The 25,727-nt window shown below is 56.5% G+C and overlaps 1 protein-coding gene across 2 annotated transcripts; it reads right to left on the reverse strand.

The window, feature by feature from the left end:
- Positions 1-964: 964 nt before the first annotated feature.
- SARDH (sarcosine dehydrogenase) lies at positions 965-23,792 on the reverse strand. Of its 2 annotated transcripts, none has more exons than XM_042052091.1 (22): positions 23,347-23,792; positions 23,159-23,271; positions 22,158-22,479; positions 21,416-21,594; positions 20,732-20,911; positions 20,265-20,388; positions 19,977-20,077; positions 18,740-18,844; positions 18,232-18,361; positions 16,114-16,200; positions 15,908-15,998; positions 14,035-14,176; positions 12,471-12,554; positions 11,589-11,702; positions 10,969-11,107; positions 10,316-10,429; positions 8,290-8,437; positions 7,662-7,755; positions 3,323-3,485; positions 2,882-3,050; positions 2,314-2,449; positions 965-1,460 (listed from the first exon to the last, which is right to left on the reverse strand). In XM_042052091.1, the coding sequence occupies exons 3-22, from the start codon at positions 22,471-22,473 to the stop codon at positions 1,335-1,337; spliced, it is 2,742 nt and encodes a 913-aa protein (XP_041908025.1). In that variant the 5' UTR covers positions 22,474-22,479; positions 23,159-23,271; positions 23,347-23,792; the 3' UTR covers positions 965-1,334. The 2 variants fall into 2 exon arrangements, with proteins under 2 accessions (XP_041908025.1, XP_041908024.1); XM_042052090.1 differs by having other exon boundaries at positions 23,159-23,274.
- Positions 23,793-25,727: the final 1,935 nt, after the last annotated feature.

The following is a 25,727-nucleotide window of genomic DNA, read 5'->3' on the forward strand; positions in this document are numbered from 1 at the left end:
CCCTCCCCGGCCCTCTGCCTGCCAGAGGGAGGGCAGTCACCTCCTATTCAAGAGAAATTCATCTCAATCTTGTTTTTTAATGTTTTCAGTAAAACCAAAGCATTTCAGAGTTCACGCTCTTGCCCGTGGCACGAGGGTAAGGAATTGAAATCAGCTCTGAAGCGGGTATGACCCAGGCAAACCTAGTCAAGGGAAATAAAGGGAAGAGCAGGGAGTGAGATTATTCCTTCAGGCGGGTGAAAGCTTCGGCAGAGAGCCCAGCGAGGGGACCAGAGCAAGGGATGGTGATGGGCACGGGCTGGGAGTTGCTGATCGTTCCCTTCAGTCCAGGCCGTGTGCATGTGAGGCCAAACCTTCCCTGCTGCCCCCAAGGCTGGCTCTGAGCTGCCAGAGGCTGCAGGGGTTTGAGCTCAGGGCTCAGCCCCTGCCAGCATCCCCCTCTCCGTCAGGAATTAAAGGAGCCACCTCCAAGGTGACCTTCGGGAAGGTGCCACAAGGGACCAGGGAGCTGCCAGTGGATGGGGCCAAGGGCAGCTGTGGGGTCAGTGCCCCCGTTGGCCACCTTACACCATAGCCTGTGCCAGGAGCAGCCCAGAAAAATTGTGGCTGCCCCTGGCAGTGTCCAAGGCCAGGTTGGACAGGGCTTGGAGCAACCTGGGATAGCGGAAGGTGTCCCTGCCCGTGGAACCCATGGAATGAGATGAGCTTTAAGGTCCCTTCCAACCCAAACAATTCCATGATTCCATGGTTTTATGACGCACAAACAGCGCTGGCAGAGCAGAACCCACATCGTGAGCCTGGACAATGACCCTGTGCTCCTGCCCCTTCCCTCCACGGCCCCCACCCCAGCACGGAGCCCCAGGGCACAGCCAGGATGAGGTGACACCCATGGGAGTGGGGACGGACGCAGCAAGGGAGCAGAGGGACGGCAGGTTTGGAGGCTCCAGCTGTAATAACAGCAGAGTTGGTTTAAAAAAAATTCATTTCCAGGCAGCCTGAAACTACATTTTGCAGGGGGGGGAAAAGAGTTTCCAGCAAAGTCAAAAATTGAAACCACTTCATATGCAGTGAGACCAAACGCTGTTTGCAGGCCAATTAACCCGGGAAAAACAATTATTACTGCAGTGGCAGCACTTCGCTTGGAGAAGAGAGCATCAGAGCCTTTGGACTTTTTGGAATCTCTTCCTCCTCTGCCCTCTAATCGGACCCAAATTTACTTGGCGAGTTCCAGACGGGTGCCAGGCCCTTGCAGCTGACCCCGGAGCCAGCTGGGGCACACGGGGGCCGGGAGTTCAGCCGGCAGCTCCTCTTCCCTCTCAGCACCCGCAGCAGCCTCAGTAAAAGCCCTTCACGCGTTTGTTGTCGGGGTCGAACGGGGACTTGGTGTGAGCTTGGGCTGGGAAGGTCACTCCCATCCGCTCCAGCTCGTAGCTGCCACTCTTCACAAAATCCAGGGAAACCTGCGAGGCAGAGCCATGGAAAAACAAACCCCTGTAGGGTGCCAGCATCCCATCTCCATCCCTGGGCAAGCTCCCACCCCACCCCCACAGATCTGCTCCCTGCACAAAACCCAGCTCTACCATCCCAAGAGGATGTGCAGAAAGGAGGAAAAGAGCTGTTAAAAGCACTCTGTTTAAAAAAAAACCCAACAGTATTTGAAATTTTTTAGGTTTCTTTTTTTTTTCCCCTGTGGAGGTACACGATGGAAAGGAAAAAGGGGAAAGTAAAGGGGAAAAGGGAAAAAGGAGATGAAAAGGGAGAGGGAGAGGAGGAACATTCATAACTGGGAGAAAAGGGGGTTCCCTGGGGCAACCGGCCCACAAACCCACTTGCCTTGGGGCTCTTGCAGGGATGCAGGATGAAAAGTCAAGGCAAGCAGGAGCAGGAGTCACAGCACACACACAGCTCTTGGTCGGCACAGAGACAAACCCTGAAGATGCCACCCCGACCTCTGCCCACAGCACACCGCTTAATGAGGGCACCTAACTGATCACCCAGGAGCCTCCCAGGGTTAATTAAGAGCCTGCCCTGCTCCTATTGCCCACTGCTCCCTACAACGTGAGTTAATCCACTACTGCAATTAAATATTCGGTCGCAATTAACACCCGAGGCAGCACTTGAGCCGTGCTGGGACCTCACACAGTGACAGTGGGTGACACCAGCTTTACCAGCGAGCCGTGACACCCCTCACCCTGCAGCCGGCACGGGGGAAGCAGGAGGGAGCTGCTGGCCCGCATCCCCCCGCAGGTGAGAGCGGCGGGTCCGTGCCGCTGCAGGGAGCGGGGCTCGGCCATCCCGGGGCTCCGCACTCACCGGGCCGCCCGCGGGGTCACGGATGTAGCCGTAGGCGATGGTTTTGTCGATGGCAAATCCAAAATCTGCCCGCCGGATGTGGCCGACCACCTTCCCGTCCCTCCAGACCGCCTCCAGGCCGAACATGGGCACCTTCCTGCAAGGCACGGGCAGAGCTGCCACAGCGCAGCCCCACCGCGGGGCGGAGGGGTTTGGGGGGACCCTGGCTCTGCCCCAGGCCAGCCCAAGTGCCAGGGCTCCCGCTGCCCACAGGCTCATTCACCTCTCCCTGCTGAACCCAAAGTCCCTCCAGCCCGATCTGCAAAGCCTCCCGCTGCTCGGGGCGAAACAAGATCAACCCCGTCACACCGCTCACAGCTCCCATTAAACATCCACCAGGGGATTTGCGGTGGGATTTAAATTAGAGATGGAATTAGAGCACGGAAAACAGCTGAGCTGGCTCGAAGCTGAGCCCCACGTGCGCCCAGGTGTGGCACCTGTGTGTGTGTGTGTGCACACAGGGCTGGGTGGGCTCGGTGCTGCTCCAGGGGTGCTCCTGGGCTGGGAGCAGACCCAGCAGGGTACTCACTCCTCCGTGGTGAAGCACACGAGGCGGCGGAAGATGCCCTTGGCTTTCTGAGCCTCCACAGCCTCCCGGCCCAGGAAGGGGATGCTGGACTTGAGCTTGCAGGTGAAGGCCAAGCCTGCTTCTAGCGGGGTGTCGTCGGGGCGCAGGTCTGCGTGCCAGTGCCTGTACCCTGCAGGGAGCAAGCAGGGTCACCCACTGATCTCTGTCACAGCACCAGGACACCGAGAAATCAGCCCTGCCCCCTGGACACGTGCTGCCCTTCATTCACTTGGCCCTGGATGAAACACCCTCGAGAGGAGCCTACACTGGGCAAGTGTCACCATTCTGAGACTCTGCCGCACCTCCAGCCACACTGACCCACCCTGAAGCTGGGAAAAGCTCCTTGCCCTGGTTCCTCTGCTGGAGGGAAAGCAGAGAGTGCTGCTGGAAGGAGGAAAGGACCTTTCTCGATGCTGAGGCTGTCGATGGCTCTGTAGCCGGCGTTGGCGATGCCGTGCCGGGCTCCCACCTCCATCACCGCCCGGTAAACCTTCACACAGTCAGCCCTGGGCACGTGCAGCTCCCAGCCCATCTCGCCCACAAACGACAGCCTCATGGCACGGACCTGCAAAGGCAAGAGGTCAAACATCCCTGCAGTGGAGCTGGGCTGGGCAGGGTGGCAGAGGCCACATGCTCCCATATCAGGGGAAAAGCCAGCTTTGCCTGGGAACCTTGTGGGAACCTTGTGGTGGAAGGCAGCTCTGTGCTCTCCCTCATGCACAAAGCCAGGGTCAGACTGAAGTTCTCATCTCTGCACGACCTATGCCTGGCACCTCAAACCCAGCTCCCGTCAGTGCCAGTGGGCAGAGGTGGCTGCTGGCAGCATCCTCTGGCTACGGAATCCAGGGCTGGGGTTAGATGTGATGCTCCAGCTCCAGCCGGGCTTTTGTCTCCCTCTGCTGATCCATTGAGACAGGGAAGCTGGTCCCCAGCAGGACTGTCCTACTTTTGGGGCACTTCATGACTGCCGTCCCTCCTCCAGCAGTGTTCCCTTCTTGGACAGTGCTCCCACAGCAGAGGCACCCAAAGACTCTTGGGCAGGGCCTGAGCCCAGTGTCCTGACCCACATCCCATTCCCACCAGGAATGCTCAGGTTTCCCCACGGAGGTCGTGTCCCAAAGCTGTGCTGCCAGATTGGCTCCTCACCAAATCCATGAAGCCCCAAGGAGGAATGAGCAGATCGGCACGAGGGACTCAGTGCTTCTCCAGGGAAGCCTCGTTCCTGGGGACGGAGCCTGCCTGCAATCCCAGGGAACAGACCATGCTGGCACTGCAGGCCCATGTTCCCCCAGCTTCTCACCCAGGCAGCCCTGCCTGCACCCTCCTGCTGTCCCTATGAAACCATCTCCATTCCCAAAGCTTTCCAGGCCAGCTGGGACCACCCCAACGCAGGCACCTTCCCTGGAGACAGCCCCTGAGCCTGAGCTGCCTTTCCCTCTGATTCATCCCATCATATTTCTCCTCTTCCTCCCCCACAAACCCCCTCTGGTTCATCCCTTCAGATACACATCCCCTGCAAAGGCAGAGCTCGCTTTGGGAGAGAGATTAACTCCAGAGTTTTGCTCTGGATTGTGACCTGGCCTTTTAACAAAGCAGTTTTCAGCTCAGAACACACTTCCAGGCTGGTCCTGGTGGCCTTGGGGCTGGCTTGGCCATGGTTGGGGCAGAAGCTGCATTTTGCCATTTGCTGAGCTCTGGTGCCAGCTGTGCTCTCTAATCCCGGGGACAAATGCAAACAGACACCAGCAGCTGCTGCCCAGAGCAGGCAGAAGTGCCCAAGGGCTGCCTGGGTTCTGTGCTGCCAGCATGGCCAGGGGGCATGGCTGGGAACCCAAACCCATTCCTGCTTTCCCAAGCACAAAAATCAGGTCCTCAAGCAGAATTTAAGGCAGCTTGTAAGAAGCTTTAACCTCTGCAGTAGGAGTGGAGAGGAGGAGGGAACACACAGGATGGGGAATTTATTTTGAGGAGCCATGCCAGGAGCCCCTTCCTGCCCTGGTCCTGGCACAGCCCCACAGCCAGGCACAAAGGCTGGCAATCCCTTCCCCAGGGGCACAGGCACAGGGGGCTCAGAGGAGGCTTTTCATCTACACAAAGGTGTCATCTAATTAGGGAACAGCCAGGGATGAGGCTGCTGCAAGCCACCTTCTGCCTTCATTGCAGCAGGAGATGCTCTGGGGATTGACAGGCAACTTCCTGGCTCATTAACCCTGTCTGTGACTGCAGCTAAAGTGCTCTTTACAACCAAGAGCAAGTTACTCCTAGGAGAAACTTCCTCTCAAACCACTGCTGCTCGGTAAGGATGAGCATCCCAGCAAGAGCAGTGCCCCACAGAAAAGAGGTATCCTTGGAAAACTGGGGTGCCAGTGATCAGCTCGGCACAGGGAGGGATTGGGGTTGCCCCCTCGTGTGTGTACCCCAGGCAGGATTCACATCCCACCACAGAGGGGAATGCCAAGGGCTGGACTCAGCAGTTCTTCTGGATTCCCATAGGAACAGGTTTTTCAGCTGGAGCTGTGAAATAGAATCAGTTCCTGGGTTTTTGTGCAGCGATTCAAAAGCATTCTAAGTATTGTAGAATAGGAAAACCTGAACTTTCCCCTGTCTCCAGCAGTGAGATTCAAAGGGGGACCTTTCTCTGCTGTTCCATACAATGAGAGACTCTATATATAAACTCGCAAACCAATCCATAATTTCCAGAGTCATTAACACTGCTGGAACTCTCCTTTGACTCCAGCTGATTCTGTTCAACTACGAGTTAATGCAGGGAAATCTCAGTGATAACTTTTTTAAGATGTTGGGTCCAGTTTAATCCCCCTGGAAGGCGATAATATCAGCAAGGGCTTCAGCCTGCTGCCCTGAGAAATCCTCCCACTCTGATTCCGGCGTGGGATGGAGTCCCTGGTGTTCATTGTCCAGCGGGACAAAGGAGACCTCCTGAAGGGTGGCCCTGGCAGCAGGCAGGGAGTCCCCTCCCAGCCCACACCCCTCAGGCAGGAAAGCTTTTCTCTGTCCATCAGGGAGTTTACACTTCAAAGAACCCACAAAACTTCTGCCAGCTCTGTCTCCCTTGAGGGACCAGATTATTTTTTACAAACTTGAGGTGAAATGCAAATAAACTCATCACACCTGTGGAGACTGAAGAATTTCTGCTCCTTTCCTGGGGGATAAGCAGATTATTACAAGATGATATCGGCCTGCTACAGGCTGACTAGGGAGGGTGTGGGGAGGATTAATGGAGACTAAAATCCAGCAGTTTGGACAACCTGCACCAGTGGATTGGCTTTGAAGTCCCCCAGGCCACGGTTCCCCTCCAAGGGACCCTGGACTTGCTGTGGGTTGAGCTGTTGGGCACCCAAAGCCCAGGGTGCACTCATGGAGATGGTCTGGAGATTAATCTGACTTGGGCAAAATCTGTGCCTTAGTTAAACCACCTTAAGGCCTGGCCAGGCTCTTGCTCATAAATCAAGACACCCTAATTTGATTTAGCAGCAATCCCTTCAGCAGGCAGCTGCAGTCGAATTAAAGCCATTTTAATTCTGAATGAAAAGTGGCCGCACGTGGCTTAACCCAATTTCCTTAACATCCAGCCTGCTGCAGCTCCCGGCTCTCCTGCTGCCTTTTATGAGATTTACTGCTTCACCTTCACCTCCTTCATCCCCCACCAGCCCGAGAGCCAGAGTGAGTCCTGGGCACCGTCCCTCCTCCCAGCTGGCTCATCCAGCAGGAGAAGGATGCCCTGGGATCAAGGCCTGCCCAGATTTCCAATGGGAAGGATGGGGTACAAACTCCACCCTCTCTTCCAAAGTGTTTTTGCAGCCATAGGAATATTTCATGTGGGATAAACGTCACTGAGAAAGCAAGGCAGAGTTTCTGGGGGAAACCTTGCAAAAGCTTTTCCCCGATACCCAAACTTGCCAGGTGCAGGTTTTCCCAGGACATTTCTCCTTTGAGAAAATAACACTTCATGGTCACCGACTCTTCTATTTAGGGTGTTCCAAGCAGGCTCAGTCAGCAGCTTCAGGGCCTATGTGAGCCCTGGAGCCCGAGCAGAAGCAGGATGATCTGTGCCTGTACAGGAAGCTTAGGGCTGTCAGGCTTCTCCTGTGACCAAACACAGCAGCTGCCAGGCTGCCCAGTCCCTACTGCCAGTACCTGACAAGATTTACATTAAGTTGTCCCCTTTTTTTTTATGAGGAGGGGGAAATGGAAAGTGTCTGGAGTGTCAGGTAGATCTCATCAGCACTGCTCACCCTAATCCATGGAGACGTCTCTCGTTCCTCTGGCATCACTGCAAAGCCATGAGTCACCCCATCCCTTCCCCAAGCTCAGCCCAGGCTGTGGCACCACTGGGAGGGCTGGGAGAGTGGGATGGCACCTGGCAGGCAGTCAGGGAGGGAAACACCCCATTCCCACTCTGGGTTTTGACCTTTTCCAACAAAAACCACAACAAAACCTCTGCAATAATGAGGGGACACATTCCTAACAGAGGGAGATGGCACAGGGTGCCCAGAGAAGCTGTGGCTGCCCCATCCCTGGCAGTGTCCAAGGCCAGGTTGGATGGGGCTTGGAGCACCCTGGGACAGTGGAAGGTGTCCCTGCCATGGCAGGGGTGGAATGAGAGGGGCTTTCAGGTCCCTTCCAACCCAAACCAGTCTGGGATTCTACTCTTGGCTGTGCAGGCTGGTGGGTTCTCAGAGCCCAGAGCTCCCTGGGAGCTCGAGGAATGGCCCCTTCCTACCTCACATCCTGCAGCCGTGGTGATTTTGTGTGTGGAGAAGGGGAAGGCCTCGTTGCTGAGGTCGGTGTCAAGCACTTCTTGGAGGACAACACGGCTGTGGGGAAACAGCAAAGTGGGTGCAGTGAAGGGACTCAGTTCCCAGCCTGCCCTGAGGGTTATCCCTAAAACTTTCTCCCTCATCTTTCTGGCAAGACAGACTTCTCACTCCAAAGAGGAGCTGAGGTGGCTGATGTGCAGTGCTGTGGGAGCCTCAAAAGAAATTTCAGTCCCATGGAAAATGGAGTGTTACCCTAGCTGGATCAGCACTCATTGTCATGGGGCTCACACCGACCCCTGCCCAACGTGGGGACCTGCACCTGAGGCAAACCCCACTCCATCCCCTCCATCCCTGAATCCCTCCCTCCATCCCTGAATCCTTCCCTCCATCCCTACATCCCTCCCTGTATCCCTGCACCCCTCCCTGCATCCCTCCCTCCATCCCTGCATCCCTCCCTGCATCCCTCCCTCCATCCCTGGATCCCTCCCTCCATCCCTGGATCTCTCCCTGTATCCCTGCACCCCTCCCTGCATCCCTCCCTGCATCCCTCCCTCCACCTCCCCACGGTCAGGTTGCAGCCACACCGCTCACCTCAGGGGGCCCTGGATGCTCATCATGCCCAGTTCCTCTGAGCAGTCGAGGAGTTTGCACTGGAATTTCATGTCCTGCAGCACGGTGGTGATGTGGGACCAGTTGTGCTGGGCCACGGCCCCGCCGATAGCCAGGTAGTAGCCGTCCCCTGGAAAACAGCCCCGGGCAGCCTTTCAGGGCTGAGAGTGCTGGCCTGGGTGGGTTCTGCTCTGCAGAGCCTGAAGTGCAGCCCTGAGTCTCTCCAGCTTGCACAGCCCCGAGTGGGGACTGCCAAAAAACCGCCGGGGTTAAAGAGTAGTGGGATTAGGGAAGGCTTTGGGGCTCTGCTAACTGCTTTTTGTGGGGCTCAGCACAGTGAAAACCAGTAAAAGTGAGAGTTTGTGTGAGCATCACAGGAAAAAACTCTGTGGGACCAACAGCACTTTTGTCCCAGTACAGAACAGAGCCTCAAGTGGGGGGGGAGCTGTGAGCTACAGGTGGGAGCAGGGAATGCTGCTGAGGCCTTAAGAGGCCTCCTAGAAACAGAGATGAGACAGGAGTAAGGGAATAAAGGCAGGTATTTATTTGAAAGGCCTTCAAAGGTACCCCTGGGGAGCCTGAGGCTGTTCTCAAAATGGACCCCGAGATGGACGGCAGGGCACGAGTTCTTCACACTTTTATAGGTTTGGTTCATTTGCATAGCAGGGTTCATTCTCCAATTAAAGCTTCAGTTAATGAGGTAATTTTCCCTCCACTTGCCCTCCCTTTAGAGGCTTTTGGTTTATAGTTTTTGGGCCTAGGACAGTCTGGGTGTCCTTGGAGAGCAGGCCTGGAGAGGCTTTGTTACGTCTGCCTGGGACGAGAGAGCAGAAATGAACAGGCTCCAAGAAACTCCAGAGTTACACACCAGGCAGCGCAGGATTTGAAAATAGAAAATCTAAAACCTAAGGCATCACTGCAGTGACCAGCCCATAACCAGTGTGGGGATTGTACTGTACACAAGGAAGAATTTCATCTCCTCAGTAATCCTGGGTGGAAAAATCCCGAGGGATGGTGTTTGAGAGCTGATTAATATGTAATCAATCTTCCCGCTGTCTTTCCTGCCACTACGAAATTGCTCTCTGGTATTCTGTCATAATGGTAATAAGTGCAGCCACCTACTGTAACTGGAAAAATAGACTTTGCTGTGATTAAACTCCTCCAGCGCCCGACAGAACCTGCAGCTCCGCCAGCCACTTCCCACCCTGCTTCCTGTGCCAGGGTCCCAGACAGGAGGGAAGAAGGATTCTCCCACAAGGAAGGGATGAAGTCACTGGCACCCCACGCTGCTGGGACAAGCAGGGTGAGATTGCCCCAGAGCACTGAAGGTGACACAGCGTGGGGACAGGGCTCTGTGGCACCGGCCACCCAAGTGCACACCCTGTGCTTGGCCACAGGCGAGCTCAGCATCCTCCTCCGCAGCTGCCTAATGCCATTTCTGCCCCCAGGGCCGCTCTGCTGCCTTTCAATCCCCCTTAATTGCAGCTGATAAGGACTCGGACAGAGGTCAGAGCCGCCAGCCGGGGCTGGACAAACCCAATAACAGCGATGAGCAGTGCAGGGCCCCGGGGACAGGGGCTGTAATCGGGTTACGGGGACTGGAGGATAGAGGTGGAAAAAGCCAGGTGGCTGCCATTAGGAAAATGCAATCACCCCGGTGCCTGCAGCCCCTCCAGCTTGGCAGGGATGGAGGAGGTGCTGGAACGAACCTGCCCAGGACTGGAAAGGGTACGTTGTGACTTGCACAACGTGGCTCCCTCTCAGAGGGAGAAAAACACCAAAATTCCCTTTCCTGAGGCAGCAGAGCTGAGAGGAGGCAGCTGCACACAGCAAGAGCTACCTTCACCTGTTAGAAACCCCAACATTTCTATTGTAGCTAAGGAGTTAAACCCAAAATTTGTGTGCATTGACACAGCTGAAAAGGCAGCGGGAAAGGCTGGGAACTGAACGCAGCCAGCGCCCGCAGGAACGCTCCCTCCTGCAGCATCCTCGGGCTCGGGGCTTTTACCTTCAAAAGCTGGGGCCAGGGGGGATCCCGGCGCCCCGGGGCTGATCCTGCTGACGGTCAGGTCGCTCTCCACGCCGCCCTGCCGGTTCAGCATGCAGGTGTACACGGTGGAGCCTGCGGAGGGCACACGGGCACCGCTGCCCATCAGCCAGCCCCGGCACGGAGCCGTGGGGCGGAGGGAGGTGGGCAGCAGCAGCAAGATGCGTCCCCATCGTTAAATGGCTTTGCCCTGACCCACCCTGGGTGTGCCAGCAGCAGGAAGGGGAAAGGAACGAGGCTTTTTCCCCCTTCCTGTGTGAGGAGCTGAACTTGCATCCTTGGAAAGGCTGCTTCGGAAAAGGGAACAACGAACCACAGCTGGCGGGGGCTGTGCTTGATTTACTCCAGCACCCATCGCAGCTCCAGATGTGAGCCACAGCTGGAGCCAGAGGGCCAGAACCCCCTCCCTCATCCCCGAGGGAGCATCTCCGAGCACTGAGCCCCTGTACAAACGAGGCAGGACCCAGACTCTGGTGAGAACAGGGAGAGCAGCCTCTCCCACACCCTTCCCATACCCTCTGCAAAGGCAGCATTTACAGGAAAAGCCAGTCTGGGTTCCCCTGGGTTGTTCTGGGGTGTGATTTCCCCAACAAAACGAGGAGCTGAGCCTGTACCTGGAGCTTTGCTCACATCAGCACTGAACAGCCAGTCGGCTGCTTTCGTAGCTTCAGGCCCAACCAGGTAGAATTTCCCAAAATAAGACATGTCGAAGAGAGCCAGGGCATTCCTGCACGTCAAACATTCATTCTTGATCTGCAATTAAAGCAAACACGGCGCTGAGGCTGAGCCATGCTCCGAGCCCACAAAGGGAAGCACAAATCAAACCATTTACATAACGGGAAATGATACCAGGACACTCGCCCGGTGCCTTTAAAGGCTGCACAGCTTCAAAACGCTCCTGAAAGAATCAGGTATTCACTGGAGCGAGCCTGACAGGCCATCCTGAGTGCCTGATCCCATTCCTTACCTCACTAACTCAGTGACAGTTATCATTAATAACACCTGAATTTCATCAAATTGAGGTTTTTTTCCCCAAGCTGGTCTCAACACTTTAGGAGAGCAGCAGCATAATTCCCATGGCTTCTCCCCCGAGGTTTCTGAGCACGGGCCACACATTTCTCTTCATATTTTTGGAACATTTTTCCCAGTTTGGGAGCTTCCCCTCCCTCTGAGCATCACCAAATCCACCCAAAGCAGCCCTGGCAGGGCAGGAGGGGCTGCCCGCCCCACTCACGATGTCGTGGTGAGGGGGGAAGTCGAAGGTGTACTCGTCCCCCAGCAGGCGGTTGTAGGCGTAGTCCCTGTGGCGCTCCCGGCCGTAGGCGCCGTAGTAGTCGTAGTCCAGGACCTGGGGGAGCGGTGGGAGCACGGGGATGGGGAGGAAGAGGATGTGAGGCCAAAGCCAAAGGGCTCCGTGCCATATTCACCCCACTCCAGGAGAGCTGGCTGTGGTGGTGGGTCCCCATCCTGGCAGTGATGGGTCCCCACCCCAGCATCCCTGCCCATGGAGATGGATCCCCATCCCAACATCCCTGCCCATGGAGATGGATCCTCACCCCAGCATCCCTGCCCTCAGTGATGGATCCTCACCCCAGCATCCCTGCCCATGGAGATGGATCCTCGCTCCAACATCCCTGTCCTCAGTGATTGATCCTCACCCCAACATCCCTGCCCATGGAGGTGGATCCTCGCTCCAACATCCCTGTCCTCAGTGATTGATCCTCACCCCAACATCCCTGCCCATGGAGGTGGATCCCCATCCCAACATCCCTGCCCTCAGTGATGGATCCTCACCCCAACATCGCTGCCCTCAGTGACTGATCCTCGCTCCAACATCGCTGCCCTCAGTGATTGATCCTCACCCCAGCATCCCTGCCCATGGAGATGGATCCTCACTCCAACATCCCTGTCCATGATCATGAGTCCTACCAGAGCATCCCTGCCCATGGGGATGAGTCCTGACCACAAAATCCCTGCCCTCAGTGATGGATCCTCACTCCAACGTCCCTGCCAATGGTGAGGGTTCCTACCACAGCATCCCTGCCCTCAGAGATGGATCCCCACTACTGTTGGTCCCTCCAGGCTGAACACCCCCCCCAACCTGTGCTGTCCTTACCGGAGCTGCTCCCCCAGGGCTGAACCAGCCGGGTCTCTCCCAGCCGTGCCTCTCCTGGAAAACACAGCCCTGTCGCAACAGCTCCTACACAAAAAAAAAAAAAAACCAAAAACCAGGAGCAAAAAGGTTTTTTAAAAAGCTTTTTCACTGCTTTTTGAGCAGCACCCAGGCTGCCCTCCTTGGGTGCAAATGTGGGCTCAAGACCAGACTTGTGACCCCTTGGCTTTGGCTATCAACAGCCAAAATCAGCCCTGCAGTTTGTCTTTTAGAACAGTGTCAAACCTAAGAATTGCCTGATTTTTGTCCCCCTCAGGAAGGATATTTTCCTCAAGGCTGGTCAAGGGGCAAAGATTCACAGCCCAGCTGTGCACCCCACCAAAACCTGCACTAGGGTGCCCAAATTAGTGACCAGGAGATGCTACATGCAGACAGCAGGATTCCCCACCATGTTTACAGAGTAATTATATAACAACATCTAATATTTATACAGCAACCTTCTCATTCCTCCTCTGTGCTCTCAGGAAAATCTCCCTGCACGCAATTAATTAGGGATCCATTAAGACATTTCTGTTTGGAGCCTCAGCTCGGAAAAGAATGGATTTTGTTGAACATCTCAGAAATCATTCAGTGCCTATTTATAAAACACAGCACATGTTCTGGAGCTGCACGGATAAATGCCAGGCTGTCAGTCAAGTGGGCATCGCTTATTAGACGTGCTATTAAAAAACAAATTGCATCCTCAGTGACAGAAAACAACTGAGCTGTCAACCAAACACCGGGGGCCGGTGGGCAGGGGTGTCTGTTTTACTGCTTGAGCCTCTGCCCTCCAGCTGGAAGAGGAACGGTGTGATGGCAAACAGAAGCAGGAATGGGCTTGGGAAAGGTGGCTTTGCCAGGGCTGGGATGAGGCTCTGGAGCTGAGTCACCCTGAGTACCTCAAGGGATTTGGGGGCCTCTGAGCTGCTGGTGCAGCAAAATCCTGGGAATTAGGTTTTTCTCTCAACTGCTGCATCTTGAGAGCATCCAGCTATGGAGATATGTGTGAGGAAGCGGCTGGGAAAGGCAGGAGAAGGAGGAAGCCCTGGGAGCAAAACCACTCAGGGGGTGCTGGCAAAACCATCTCCAGAGGCACATCCCTCTTCCCACATCCCTCCTTGTGTCCCAGCCTCATCCACACTGAGAGACGCTGTTCTGGGGAGAAGCTGCTGCTGAACCGTGAGCAGGACACGGAGAGCAGGCGCAGGAGATTCCTGTGAGCATTCAGCACCCTCTCAGCTGCCCCTGGCACCCACTCAGCCTCGGAGCCCTCCTCTCCCCTCTTCCCTTGCCTCGATCCATACCTGCTGAGTTCAATATCATGGGAATGCTCAGCATCTCTACCATTAAACTGCCCATGGCCCCAGAATCTTCACAGTGAGCTTTGGGATCCGGCAGGGATCTCCCCGGGATGGATGGATGGATGGATGGATGGGAGCACAGCAGTTTTGGGGAGCGACACAGCTTCAGCCACTCCTTGTGAGCTCCTTTTTGCTGCTGTGAGGGCCAGCCCAGGTCGTGCCCTCACCTCGTGCAGGGGGTCCTTCCTCACATTGCGTCCTGCCAGCGGCTCGTCGTGGGGGAAGACGACGGAATAGTTCTTGGCGTAGGACTCGTGGCTGCGCTCCCGGATCCAGCGGTTGTTGTCGGTCAGGGAGTGGTGAAACCTCCTGGAAGGCAGGGAGATGGCAACATCTGGATGAGCCCCCCAGGTCATGGCCCTTTTGACCAGACCCAGATGTGGGTGCAGCTGCTGGTGTAAAATTGCTCTTCCTGCTCCAGTTTCGTGGGGAGAGCAAAAGAGCCAAGCAGGGCTCGGTGCTGGCCGTGCCATGGTGCTGACCATCGGAGCTGCAGCCCCCACCGAGCTCCCAGCCCCACCCCAGAGCAACTTCGAGCAGAAGACAGCCCTGCTGAGCAGTGGAAAGAGAAAAAAAATGAGTCTTGAGGCTAATTCTGCCCCACTTCAACATGGGAACGGCCTCAGGGCACACGCTGGCTTTAAACACAGCCCTGATGAGGGAATGAGCCCTGGACATTCCTTACATTTTTCACCCAATTCTCCCCAGGCTGAAATATAAATACACCCCAAATCATTTTCAATTCATCTGACGTATTTTCATCTTTCAAACAGAAAACTCCTTGAAGGAATGTGCCAGCTCAGCCCATGGCCAGGTTGTTGTTCCCAGAGACCTGTAACTCAGGGAGAGCAGCCCTGGGCACAGGGCGCACGTTTCCCAGGGCTGGAGAAAGGGAGCCAGGCAGGGCTTGAAAGACAAGATGTCATTTCTAGGCACTTCTAAAATGATACTTTCAGCTTTTCTTGCTGCTTGGGTGGAGAAAACAGGCAGAGCAGTGGGGCTGAGCCCTGCAAGGGATACAAGGGATGCTCCCCAAGAGTTTTGAGAGTAGCTGCCTCTTCTGCTGGCAGAAGGTGACACATGGCATGTCACCAGCAACCCCTGGTTGCCCCATCAGCCTCAGCCCCTCCACCAACGAGCTGAATTCTTGACAGTGGCAAGCGGGCAACAGCTGCCAGATGAAATATTTACAAGCAAATGTTCTGAGAGGATAAATACTGAAATGTGAGGAACAGGGAGTTATTTAAAGAGGAGCTTGGTAATTGTCACCAAAAGGAAGGAATGGGACTGACAGCTTGATGACAGGGCACAGGGGACACGGGAGATGTTTGGGTAATGCAGATGCAAGGGCTGGGAAGCTCCTGGCTGCTCTGAGCAGGGCTGGGGTCCCTCGGTGCAGGTCAGGGGGGCTGTGCTGGTCTGGGATTTCTCCATCTCTCCATCCCCATCCCGAGCCCAGCTGGTGGAAGGGGGCAGCTGGAGGCATCTCCCCCCGATCTCTGCAGGCCCCTCAGTCCCCCAGCCCAAGCCAATGTGGCCTTTCCCAGCTTGGCCACTAAAGCAACGAGAGATTTTCAAAGCTTTGTCCCCAACAAGGTGGCTGCTGTCACTGCAGCCCTGTAAGGAAGCCCAAACCCAATCAAAGGTAATCAAGCAAGCCAAAAGCAATTACTGAGCCAACATCTGCACAGTCACAACCCCCGGCCCGGGTGGTGCTGCAGAGGGGGGCCAAGCTGATCGTTGTGCTGCTGAAATCATCCCCCCGATTATTAACTTAGAGGATTAGGCACGGCACTAACTGAGCAGCAAAACCCAAAGGTAATCACCCCATCCTGCCCCATCAGCGTCATCCCCTCGCGCCTGCTGGAAGTTGTTTGTGTGGGAGCGGAGTGAGGCACACGGGATAAACCCCACGTGGGCACTCGGGACACAGACACTGCCTGGGCACCCATTCCCGATCCAGCATCCAGCCCTGCCTGGAAAGCGTCCCCAAGGAGCACCAGGGATGAGGAGGGAGCTGGGGCAGTACGGGTGACTTGCCTGATGTCGTAGCCGTACATGTCCTTCTCCGGGCGGCCGTGGATGATCCAGTGAGCCAGTTCCCTGCCGCAGCCGCCTCCCAGCATCATCCCTGGGGGAGAGGGGGGCATGCAGGTGATGCCAGGAGGCCAAGCACGGCTGTGGAATGCCAGGATCCGCCTGGGATATGATGCCAGCAGGTGGTGATCCCCTCAGGTCTCTCTTACCGGCGCTGTTGAAGCCACAGCCGAGGAAGAACCCTCGGACCTCCGGAGCTTCTCCCATGAGGGGTTTGTGGTCAGCTGTGAACGACTCTGAAAAACAGAGAGGGGCTGTGCCAGCGAGGCCAGGACAGGGGATCACACACCTTGGGGATGTGTCACACGCTTTACAAACAGCTTTCCTGCAGCTTCCCGTGCTGACCCCGTCCTGCTCCCAGAGAGGTCAGTGGGGCCAGAACTGGACCAACACTGAGCACTTCCCAGCACAGGTTTTGGGAGTTAGACTGAAAATTTGGGAAGCAAAATGAATTCCCCTGCACGCAGGAGAAGGTGCACGAGACACTGTGAGGGCTCTTTTTTCCTTCCCAATCCCCCAGTCAAGGGTGCTACACTGATCTGTTTGTTGCTGTTTCAACCTCTGAGCCCTATTTCCTGGTGGTGACTGTATTCCACCTTCATCAGTTCCTGCTGGGAGATTTCATGACTTTGGTTCAGCTGAGGGACTGCCGGGGATGTCTCTCCTGTGCTCATAATGTCTCCTGCTGCCAGTGCTTTTCCACAGGGCCATCAGCCCTGGAAATCCCTCTGCAAATCCTCAGCAGGGAGGACAGCAAAGCCCCTGACAGAGGTGTGCTATCCTCCTCCCTGTTTGATGATGGTCCATCCATCCATCCATCCATCCATCCATCCATCCATGTGGAAGGAGAGAGGGAAGACTGAGTTCAATGTGGCCTTTCCCCACTCAGCAATGCCCAGTCTGTGTCCCCTGGTCTCACTGCTCCAGAGAAGGCAGGAGCAGAGCCAGAATATTTCCACTGTCACCAGAGCAGCTCCTCACGTGCCAGCACCCCTGCACACACATTCCAGGCTACAAACTCAGGGAGTTAATGGAGCAACAGCCAGAGCACCTCCCCTGCCAGCACGGCTGACTTTGCCCTGGGATGGGTGGTGAGGGCTCCAGGCACCTTGGCACAGTGACCACAGCAGAGGGGACAAAGCCTTGGCCATTTGCTTCAGCCCAGCATGACTCAGCTGCCACAGGCTGCTGGTTTCAATCAAGAAGGAGAAGAGGAGGAGAGCTGAGCCTTGGGAAATGACAATTATGGCACCACAAAGAGGAGACATTCATCTACCAGCAGCCAGTTCTGCTCTGCTCACACCACAGTGTAATCAAACCACTGGACCCAGGGCCAAGGTCTCCACCTTGTACCAGTCATGTTTGATCTGCTGCAGGGCCAGAGATGTGCCACACTTTCCCCTCATACAACCCAAAGAGCTTCCCTTTAAGTGCCTCAGCAAAAAGGGCTTTTATTACAGTTGATTTTTTTAGTGTACAGTGGATTTTAAGGCTGAACCAAGCGTGCAGGGCTCAGGCTCGATGTCTGGCACTGCAAGGATGGCTTTAACTCCACACCAGACTGCCTGGGATGTAAATCTGGGTAAATCTCATGTCACTGGACCAGGAGCAAGTAGTAAAAATAATTAGAGAAGATAACACTTGGTAAAATAACAGCCACTGCTTAAAAACATCTGCCCCTTAATTTTCCAGTCCAGCAGCCACAACATCAGCTGGAAATCCATTCACTCCCAGACTGGAACAAGGCAATCAGCTCCCCAGGGAAATGGTTTTAAACTGAAAGAGGGTCAGTTGAGATGATAAGAAATCTATAAGGTCATAGGAAATGATAAGATAGAAGTTATTTCCAACAAGGGTGGGGAGGCCCTGGCACAGGGTGCCCAGAGCAGCTGTGGCTGCCCCTGGATCCCTGAAAGTGTCCAAGGCCAGGCTGGACAGGGCTTGGAGGAGCCTGGGACAGTGGAAGGTGTCCCTGCCCATGGCAGGGGGTTGGAATTCGATAACCTTTGGAGATCCCTTCCAAGCCAAAGCATTCTGTGAGTCTCTGGATGTGTGACTCTATTCCTCCACCCAGGCTGGGCCTGGAATGCCACCCCTTGGAAGATGCCACCACTGCAGCCGGACCAGCAGCACTTCCTCTGTGTTCAGAGAGTTCTTCTTCTCCCCAGGTTATAAAGTTGCCCTTTGCCTCCAGCAAGATCCTCGGAGAAACCCAGCCACCACGGTGTCACCACGGCGTCACCACGGTGCCACCACAGCCACGTTACCTGGCCCACAGACGGTGGATTTAATTCCTGTTTTCTCCAGAACTGGCACTCTGTTGACAGCACCTTCAATGTGTTGCATGAAAACATCCCAGTCCAGGTCAAAGAGGCCAAAAGCAAATTTTTCAGATACCTAAAGTTGAGAAACACGAATCAAGACACAGAATAGATGATGTGAGACCTTCTCATGTCTGGCAGCCTCGGAGAAGATAAGTCGAGGCTGCATTGAATCTCTGCGGTTTTTGGGTTTTCATGAACAATCCAGACAAACCAGAAGTCTGAATTAAGGATAGAGGGATGGGCACAGGGGCTTCTGGCTCTCCTGCACTGCGTATCTGTGCCACAGACAGCCCCAAAGGGAAGATGCTCCCCCCTGGTTTCCCCACCAGCCACCGGAGGTTGGTACCCGCAGAATGCAGGGGCTGAGCGCTCACGCCTGCGCCCATTCCTCCGAGGTGGCTTCCCTGGAAACCTGCCTCGTTCCCCCAGAAAACCTCCCGGCTCCACTCACCTCCTCCCAGAAGATGGGGTTTGACTCATATCCACCCACGGAAAGGGCATCGCCTTGGAGACGGAGATAGACCGAGGCGTCGTGATCACGAACGTTTGGCATGTTCTGAAAAATGGGGAGGGGGGAGTGCAGGGGTCAGAGGAGGCCAAGAGCTGTGGGGACACCCCTGCAGCACCCAGCGAGGTCCAGGGCACAGGGTGGGCAGCTGCAGCAGTGACCTGCTGAGGATGGCACAAGCAGTGGCTCTGGGTGTTCCCTCAGCACCGAAATTTGGGCACCTGCTTTGCCCCGAGAGGAAAACACCCAGCTCAGCTCCAGCAAACCTGGCCAAACCATGCGCAGAGCAGCTTCCACAGACACCTGAGCAGCACCCAGGGGTGCCCTGGGGACGGCAAGCAGCCCCTGTGGTTGATCCTAGCTCAGGAATCATCACTCCTCTGCCACCCGCCTCTGCAGGAGGATGCGGCAGCTCCACGCGCAGGCACTGGTGCACGAAGAATGAGGGATTTGTTCTCGTGAATAATGGATGGAGAAACATTTAGATAACACTGAAGAATCGGTGTAGGGCCTGCTGCAAGCCGTGTTGACAAGTGGAATTAAGTGGATTGAACGGGAGGCACCGAGGTCTGCGAGCTGCAGCCTCTCCTCTGAAGTCTTCCTGGCTGCGTAGGGCACCGTGGAGTTACTGGGACAGAAATGTAACCGTGGACCACGGCATTTTTACAGCGAGGCACCTCGTGCTGAAAGGTCAGACACAGACCGTGTCAGCAGGATGGAAAGCAATTAATGTGTCACCCTCAGAGTGCTGGGGCCTGAGAGAATGAAGAAGCCTCCTTCAACTCCCGAGCAATTCTCCACAGCCAGATGGCAGGAACAGATTATTAGGGATGGTTTAGGAATGCTTGGAGAGCTACACCTCTGCCTGCCGGGCCTGGGGCTTGCTCAGAAAGGGTCTGGGATCTTTATGAGGGCTGTTTTCAGACACCAAACACAGAGATCCTGAGGAAAAAAAATTATCCTGCCAGTTGTACCCTCGTTAAATATTAAATCTGACTCTGTTCAGGGTGGTCTGCCAGCCCTGCTGAGGGTGTGCACTCCCCCAAGAGCAGAGCCTGGCCTGGCAGGAGGGGGGGGTCCCACAGGTCTGGGGGTTCCTGAAAGGGTCAGGGGTCTTTCTGCCTCTCCAGCCCTGTCCCCCAGGGCAGAAGAGCCGAGCTGCAGCTCGTGCAGGACTGACCTGGATGCCCTCGATGCGCTCGGTCACCACGTAGGCGTGGTGCATCCCCACCAGCGGCACATGCACGCCCGCCAGCCGGCCCAGGGCCCGTGCCCACACTCCTGGAGAGACAACAACGACCCCGAGCTGAGCCCCTCTCCATCCCCCACACCCCCAGACAGCTGCAGGTGACAGCCACACCGGGGACAAGGACTGGCACAGAGTTTCTGCCTCACGGGAGCAAAGCCACCTGTGAGCTGTGGCCGCTGCCCCTGTCCCACATCTTCCCCCGTGCCCTGCCCCCTGTACCTGCACAGTTCACCACGCAGGGAGTCTGGATGGTCCCGTGGGCTGTCTCCACTGCATGCACCCTCTTCACCCCAAAATCATCAGTTCTCACCTGGATACCCGTGACGGGGCAGTTCTCGATGATCTGGTGGCAGAGGAAAGGTGGCAGAGTCACAGCGGGGTCACAAGGGCGGGGGGACAACCCACCTCACCTGACATGCAGCCCCCAAATCGGGGAAAAGTGAACCTAAGCAGCCTTCTGAGCACCTTGTCTTGCTCCTAAAAGTCTTTTTTCCACCCTCTCTTTCCCCTGGATCTCACGGTTCCTGCCAGCTTCGTCACTGTGACCCAACCAAGAAGGACAACACCCTTCTTGGGGAAGACCCAAATCTGCAGGAGCAGCTCTGCCCTGGTGGGAAAGGACGAGATGGGGAAGGCAGAGGATGAAACCAACGGGCATTAATGAGTAATTACTAATTAAGAGCTACCGTAGCGCCTCTGGCAGTCGCTGCTCTGGCAAGAGTTGAGCAGGTGCCAGCGGGATCCATGGTGCCATCCTTGGGGACGTACAGGGTGCCATACAGGTCATCGATGTTCATCAGAGGGTACAGGTCCTTGGTCTGTGACGGGGTCAGGACGTGGGACTCCACACCATACACCTTCCCCAGCTGCCAAGGGACAGGAAATCCGGGAGCTCAGGTAAGGAACATTTGCTCATCACTTGCTGCTGAAGGAGGAGGAGGAGAATCCCAGGACAGGTTTATCTCCCATGTGAGGCAAACCCTAAATCCAGCGTGGGGTGATGCTCAGATTTCAGGGAATATGGCCCCAGATTTGCATTCGAGCTGCCTGTGCAGCTGGAAAAATGATGCTGCACGATGGGGAAAATGATGCTACCATTGTTTGAACTGTCAAAAATCCATGGCTGGATTTAATTTTGCGGACTTTGGAGCAGTTTGATGGATTTTTGCTGCCTTATGAATCAGGAGGCTGCCCTGGAAGGGCCACTTGCTGCTTTTCAGTGGGAAGCCAGTGAGGGATGGGACATTCAGAGACCTGGGGGCTCCACAGCCCTGGGGGCTCCACAGCCCTGGGATCTCCAGCCCTGCTCCCAAAACCCGCCCCCCTCCTGCAGCCCACCCTGCCGGGGACACCCCGGGGCTCCTCCCTACCGACATGAGCCTTTTGTACTCATCCAGGCGCTGCTTGTTGGAGGCGATGAAGAGCCCCCCGTTCTCCACCCAGCCCGTGTGCAGCCCCGTCTCGGCCGGCAGATCCCGGCTGACCACATCCCGCGTGTGCGCCAGCAGCTCCACTTCCACATCGCTGGGACGCAGCTGCCACAGGAGACCTGCGGGGGACACGGCCAGGGTGGCACGGACGCTGTGTCACCTCTCCATCACCCCGAGCGGGGTGCAGAGGGGGTCCCCATGTCCTGCGCGTGTCCTGTGTCACCCTGCGGGGCTCGTGCTCCATCTCGTGGATACGCGGCAAAGCTACAAAGCATCGGTTTCTGTCCTCCTCGGGCGACAAATGAATGGGGGAAAGGGTTTTATGGAGGGGATGGACCCCAAAAGTGACCCCAAGAAAGAGCTTGTATAGCTCTCCCTCTCTGCCAAAGAAAAGTGGCTGAAAGAAGGGGGGAAAAATTGTGGAAATAAAGTGTTTCCTTTTCCTGCAGCCGCTTAAATCTCGGGGGGGGGGAAAAAAAGGAAATTGGGGGGGGGGACACGTTTAAAAAAAGGTTATGGCGGAAAGAAAACCAGAAATTCTCAACACTTAAAGCCCAAACTCTCCAGCCCATCCAGATGCAGCCTGTGCAATGGATCCACCCCAGGGACAGCGGCTCATCCCAAGCCCTGAGCATCCCCGTGCGCACCTCGGGGAGCGCCCGAACCGCGCCCCGCGCCTCACCCGCCGTGTGCCAGGTGGTGCCCGAGGTCAGGCGGTCCCTCTCCAGCAGCACCACGCCGCTGACCCCCATCTTGGCCAGGTGATAGGTGGTCTGGCAGCCCAGGCTGCCCCCGCCGACCACCACCACCTGTGCCGAGGCGGGCGGGGGCCGGCTGGGCTCGCCGCTCCCGGGGCCCTCCTCCTGCAGCGTCTTCTGGTACGGGACGCTCTTCTTGGCCGTGGGGCCCGAGGCGCTGCTGAAGGGCCGGGGGCTTCTCCAGGGGGCTGGCAGGCGGCGGGGGGCGGCTGCCCGCCAGGCACGGCTCATGTAGGACATCTCCACCTGCAAATCCCAAAATCAGCTCAGGGGATCCCTGGCCAGCCCCGCTGCTCACCTCACCACCCATCTCTGGATGCTGAGCCCTGGGGACACGTCCCTGAGTGGGCTGCTGGGATCCCTTTCCAGTGTGCAGCTCCCAAACACCCTCCAGGGGGGCCCCCTTAAAGAAGGGGCTTGGGAATTCCCAGGCCACGGCCACCCCGTGCTCGCTCACGCCTCCAGAAACCGCTTTTATTTTCCCCCCCTGGAGCTCAGGAGCTGTTTGGGTGCATCGAAGGTGCCAGGTTTGCTCCCTGTCAGAGGGAGGTGCAATGGCTGCTGGGGACAAACGGGGACAGATCCAGCCTGCAGACACCGTAACCCCTGCGCGGGTCCTGGCCGAGGGCACGGTTCGGGATTTGCTCCCGGCACAGGATTTTGGGTGCCCGTGAGGGGTGCATTGGGGCCAGCACAGAGCCCCTCCCACACCAGCCACAGGCCATGACCAGAGTCTGCCCTGGGGATCACCCCACTGAGACCCCCCTCTTGCTGCCACGCGGCCACCAGAGCACCCACTGTCCCCACGGTGTCCCCACGGTGTCCCCACAGTGTCACCCCAAGCTTCAAACTCCCACTTGGAAATCCTGACACCGCAGGAGTTCCCTGGACAGCTCACGGCACATTCCCACCAGGCTCCACTCACCAGCGAGGCTCGCTCCGGGCTGGCTTTCCCTGCCGGGATGTCGTGGGGCCCTTGCCTTCCTCCGATGCTCTCCTCCTCCTCCTTCTCCTCCTCCTCTTCCGTCACCTTGGCCCCTGCTGCAAAAAAATATTAACCAGCACTCAGAGGCGAGCGGAGCCAGCCTGAGCAGACAGAAAAGAGGGACTTACCTCCCTTGTCCCCCTTCTTGTGGCTCTGCTGCTTCCCAAGCGAGACAAAAAGTCCGGCAGAGCAGAGAAATTCAAAACAGGGAGGAAAATGCTGCTTTTCTCCCCGGCTCGGTGCCCAGCAGAGAACAAACAGCCCAGCTGGGGCCAGGGGGACTCGCAGCCTCCCGGGCTGGCTCGGCGCTGGCTGGAGTTGTCAGCTGGATGCCAGAGAGCAAACACGGTGAGGAAAGGCACCATCTGACCCTCCTGCCACAGTTCCCAGCGGCTGCAGTTGAAGAGCAGAGTTAAAATTGATTTACACCTCTCCTAGGCCAGATCCGAGAGCTCAAAGGGAAGGTGGCAACACCAAAAAAAAATTAATTTAGAGCTGGGTAGAAAAAGAAGGGTTTGATTTCCATCTGTAAACCTGAAGGTTCGTTGTTCCTTCTGCTCAGGGCTCACCCCTGGAACTCGGGCCTGTCTGGGCAGGATGCACAGGCTCTGCTGAAGGGCCTCATGCCGGTATCTCAGAGAAGCAGACGTCGGGGTGGAGTCAGGGTTTGGCTGGTGGTTGGGAGGGATTGGGGTCCCAGCAGCATTATGATCCCCCAGGCAGCATCACCCACCCCTGCAGAGCTCTGAGCAGCACAGGGATGGATTTTTGGGGGCTTTAAGCATCCGGCAGTGACCCTGGAATTGCCCCCTTGCTGCTCCTCAGTCCCTCTGCTCTTGCCTGCTGGACACCCTGTGGTACCCAGTGTGCATCCAGACTCGCCCAGTTTGGGAAGGGTTTGAACAGGACCCGTGGGGTTCACTGATTCCAGCTTTAGCCCCCGTCTCCAGCAGCATTTCCCCTCCTTCTCCCAAAGACAAAACCGGTTTCTCAGTTTTACAGAGAGCCCCAATTCCCGCAGGCTTCTCCATGGACTGAATTGCTCAGAATAACCACAGAGCTGCAAACAAGTCTAAACTCCTGTTTGCAGTGGGGGGTTTCTGTTTGACAGGCCAGAACCATTTCATCAGCCTGTCCTAATTATAAATATGACCTTTGGGTTAGACCAGACCTAGAACAATACAAGCCCAAGTCCAGTTCAGCAGCCTGAGCCCTTCACCAAGCTCAGGACGGACAGTGGGGAAACGTGGCAGCTGCTACAGCTCCTCGGAGCGCTGATGTGACCCCCAGAGCAGGAATGAGGGGGGTTATTTGTTGGGATGATCAGCCCAGTGTAGAGGGAGCCCACACAGTTCAATCTGCCCCTATAATTTTTAGGTTCATTCTAAAATAAAGCAGCGCAGTGGTTCTTGCGCCAGCTGGAGTTTTCTAGGTCACAGAAAACGTGGTTAATGCAGGGATGAGCCAGCCAGGCGTGCTGCAGACTGTCAGCATTGCCTCTGCCACCCCAATCCTCATCCTCATCAGAGCAGTGGGCTCAGCTCTGCCCCACGACCTGAATTTGGGCTTGGGAAACACCACCAGCACATGACCCCGAACCCAAAGCAGCCGGATCCCACAGAGTCCTGCTGAGCAGAGCTTTTCGGAGCTCTCCTCTTGGCCACCCCCTGCCTCAGTTTCCCCACCCTGATGGCACAGCAGTTTGGACCCTGGTTTTGGGATGCACTGGGCAGCACGTGAGCTGACCCCCAGCGTGGCAGAGGGAGGTGGCCACGCACTGGCCGGTGGCCACAGGGCTCGAGGGGCAACCCCAGGGCCAGGGCAGGCGGCTGTCACACTGTGACAGGAGCAGGAACTGCTGTTGGCAGAGGGCAGCCAGCAAACACAGCCACCCCCACGCCGTGTTTGCTCAGAGCTCAGAGCCCGGCTCATGAGGGGCATTTTGGCAGCAGCTGCTCTTGCTGGGGGATAAAACCAGAATAATAAATAAAGCCCCGTGCCTGGTGTGTGCCCCCCCCCCCCCCCGCTCCTGGGACGGGCCAGGGGCTGTGCAGGGCTGGAGCCAGCTGTGCTGGCCGTGGCTGGAGAGTTATTCTCCTGTTAATGCCCCTGGAATGCTGCTCCTGGTGTGGTTACTGCACCTGGCCGTGGCTGGGCACGGTGGAACAATGCCCCATTTATTCCCGAGCTGTCAGACCCTGCACTGGAGGAACCCCCAGGGGAAGATTTTGGCACAAAGCCGAGCAAAGCCTCGGTGCAGGCACCCAGCTGCCAGCTCCAGCCACTCCCCAAGGGCTCAGTGTCCCCAGCCCCTGGGCTGGCAGGGGTGTCCCCAGAGGCAGGACAGAACAGGAGCAGGGTTTTGCAAAGCCCAGCTCTTGGTTCCAGGCTCCAGTGCTGCATTTGGCAGCCCAGCTGTGCCACGGCCATTCCACCCACCCGGGGCCAGGCTGAGGCTCATCACCAGCAGGGGAGGGCCCAGGCACCAAACCCTGGTATTTCGCACGTG

Source organism: Corvus kubaryi, unplaced genomic scaffold (assembly GCF_017639235.1).
Source record: "Corvus kubaryi isolate FWS band 111438036 unplaced genomic scaffold, C.kubaryi_AGA036_p1.0 78, whole genome shotgun sequence".
In the NCBI taxonomy this organism is placed as follows: domain Eukaryota; kingdom Metazoa; phylum Chordata; class Aves; order Passeriformes; family Corvidae; genus Corvus; species Corvus kubaryi.

Coding starts and splice junctions, on each gene's coding strand:
- SARDH (XM_042052091.1), bottom strand. CDS start 22,473: ATGTCCTACATGAGCCGTGCCTGGCGGGCAGCCGCCCCCCGCCGCCTG. Junction 20,389..20,731: donor CGACTGCCAGAGGCGCTACG/GTAGCTCTTAAT, acceptor CTCTGCCACCAG/ATCATCGAGAACTGCCCCGT. Junction 12,555..14,034: donor GGAAGGACCCCCTGCACGAG/GTGAGGGCACGA, acceptor TTTTTTGTGTAG/GAGCTGTTGCGACAGGGCTG.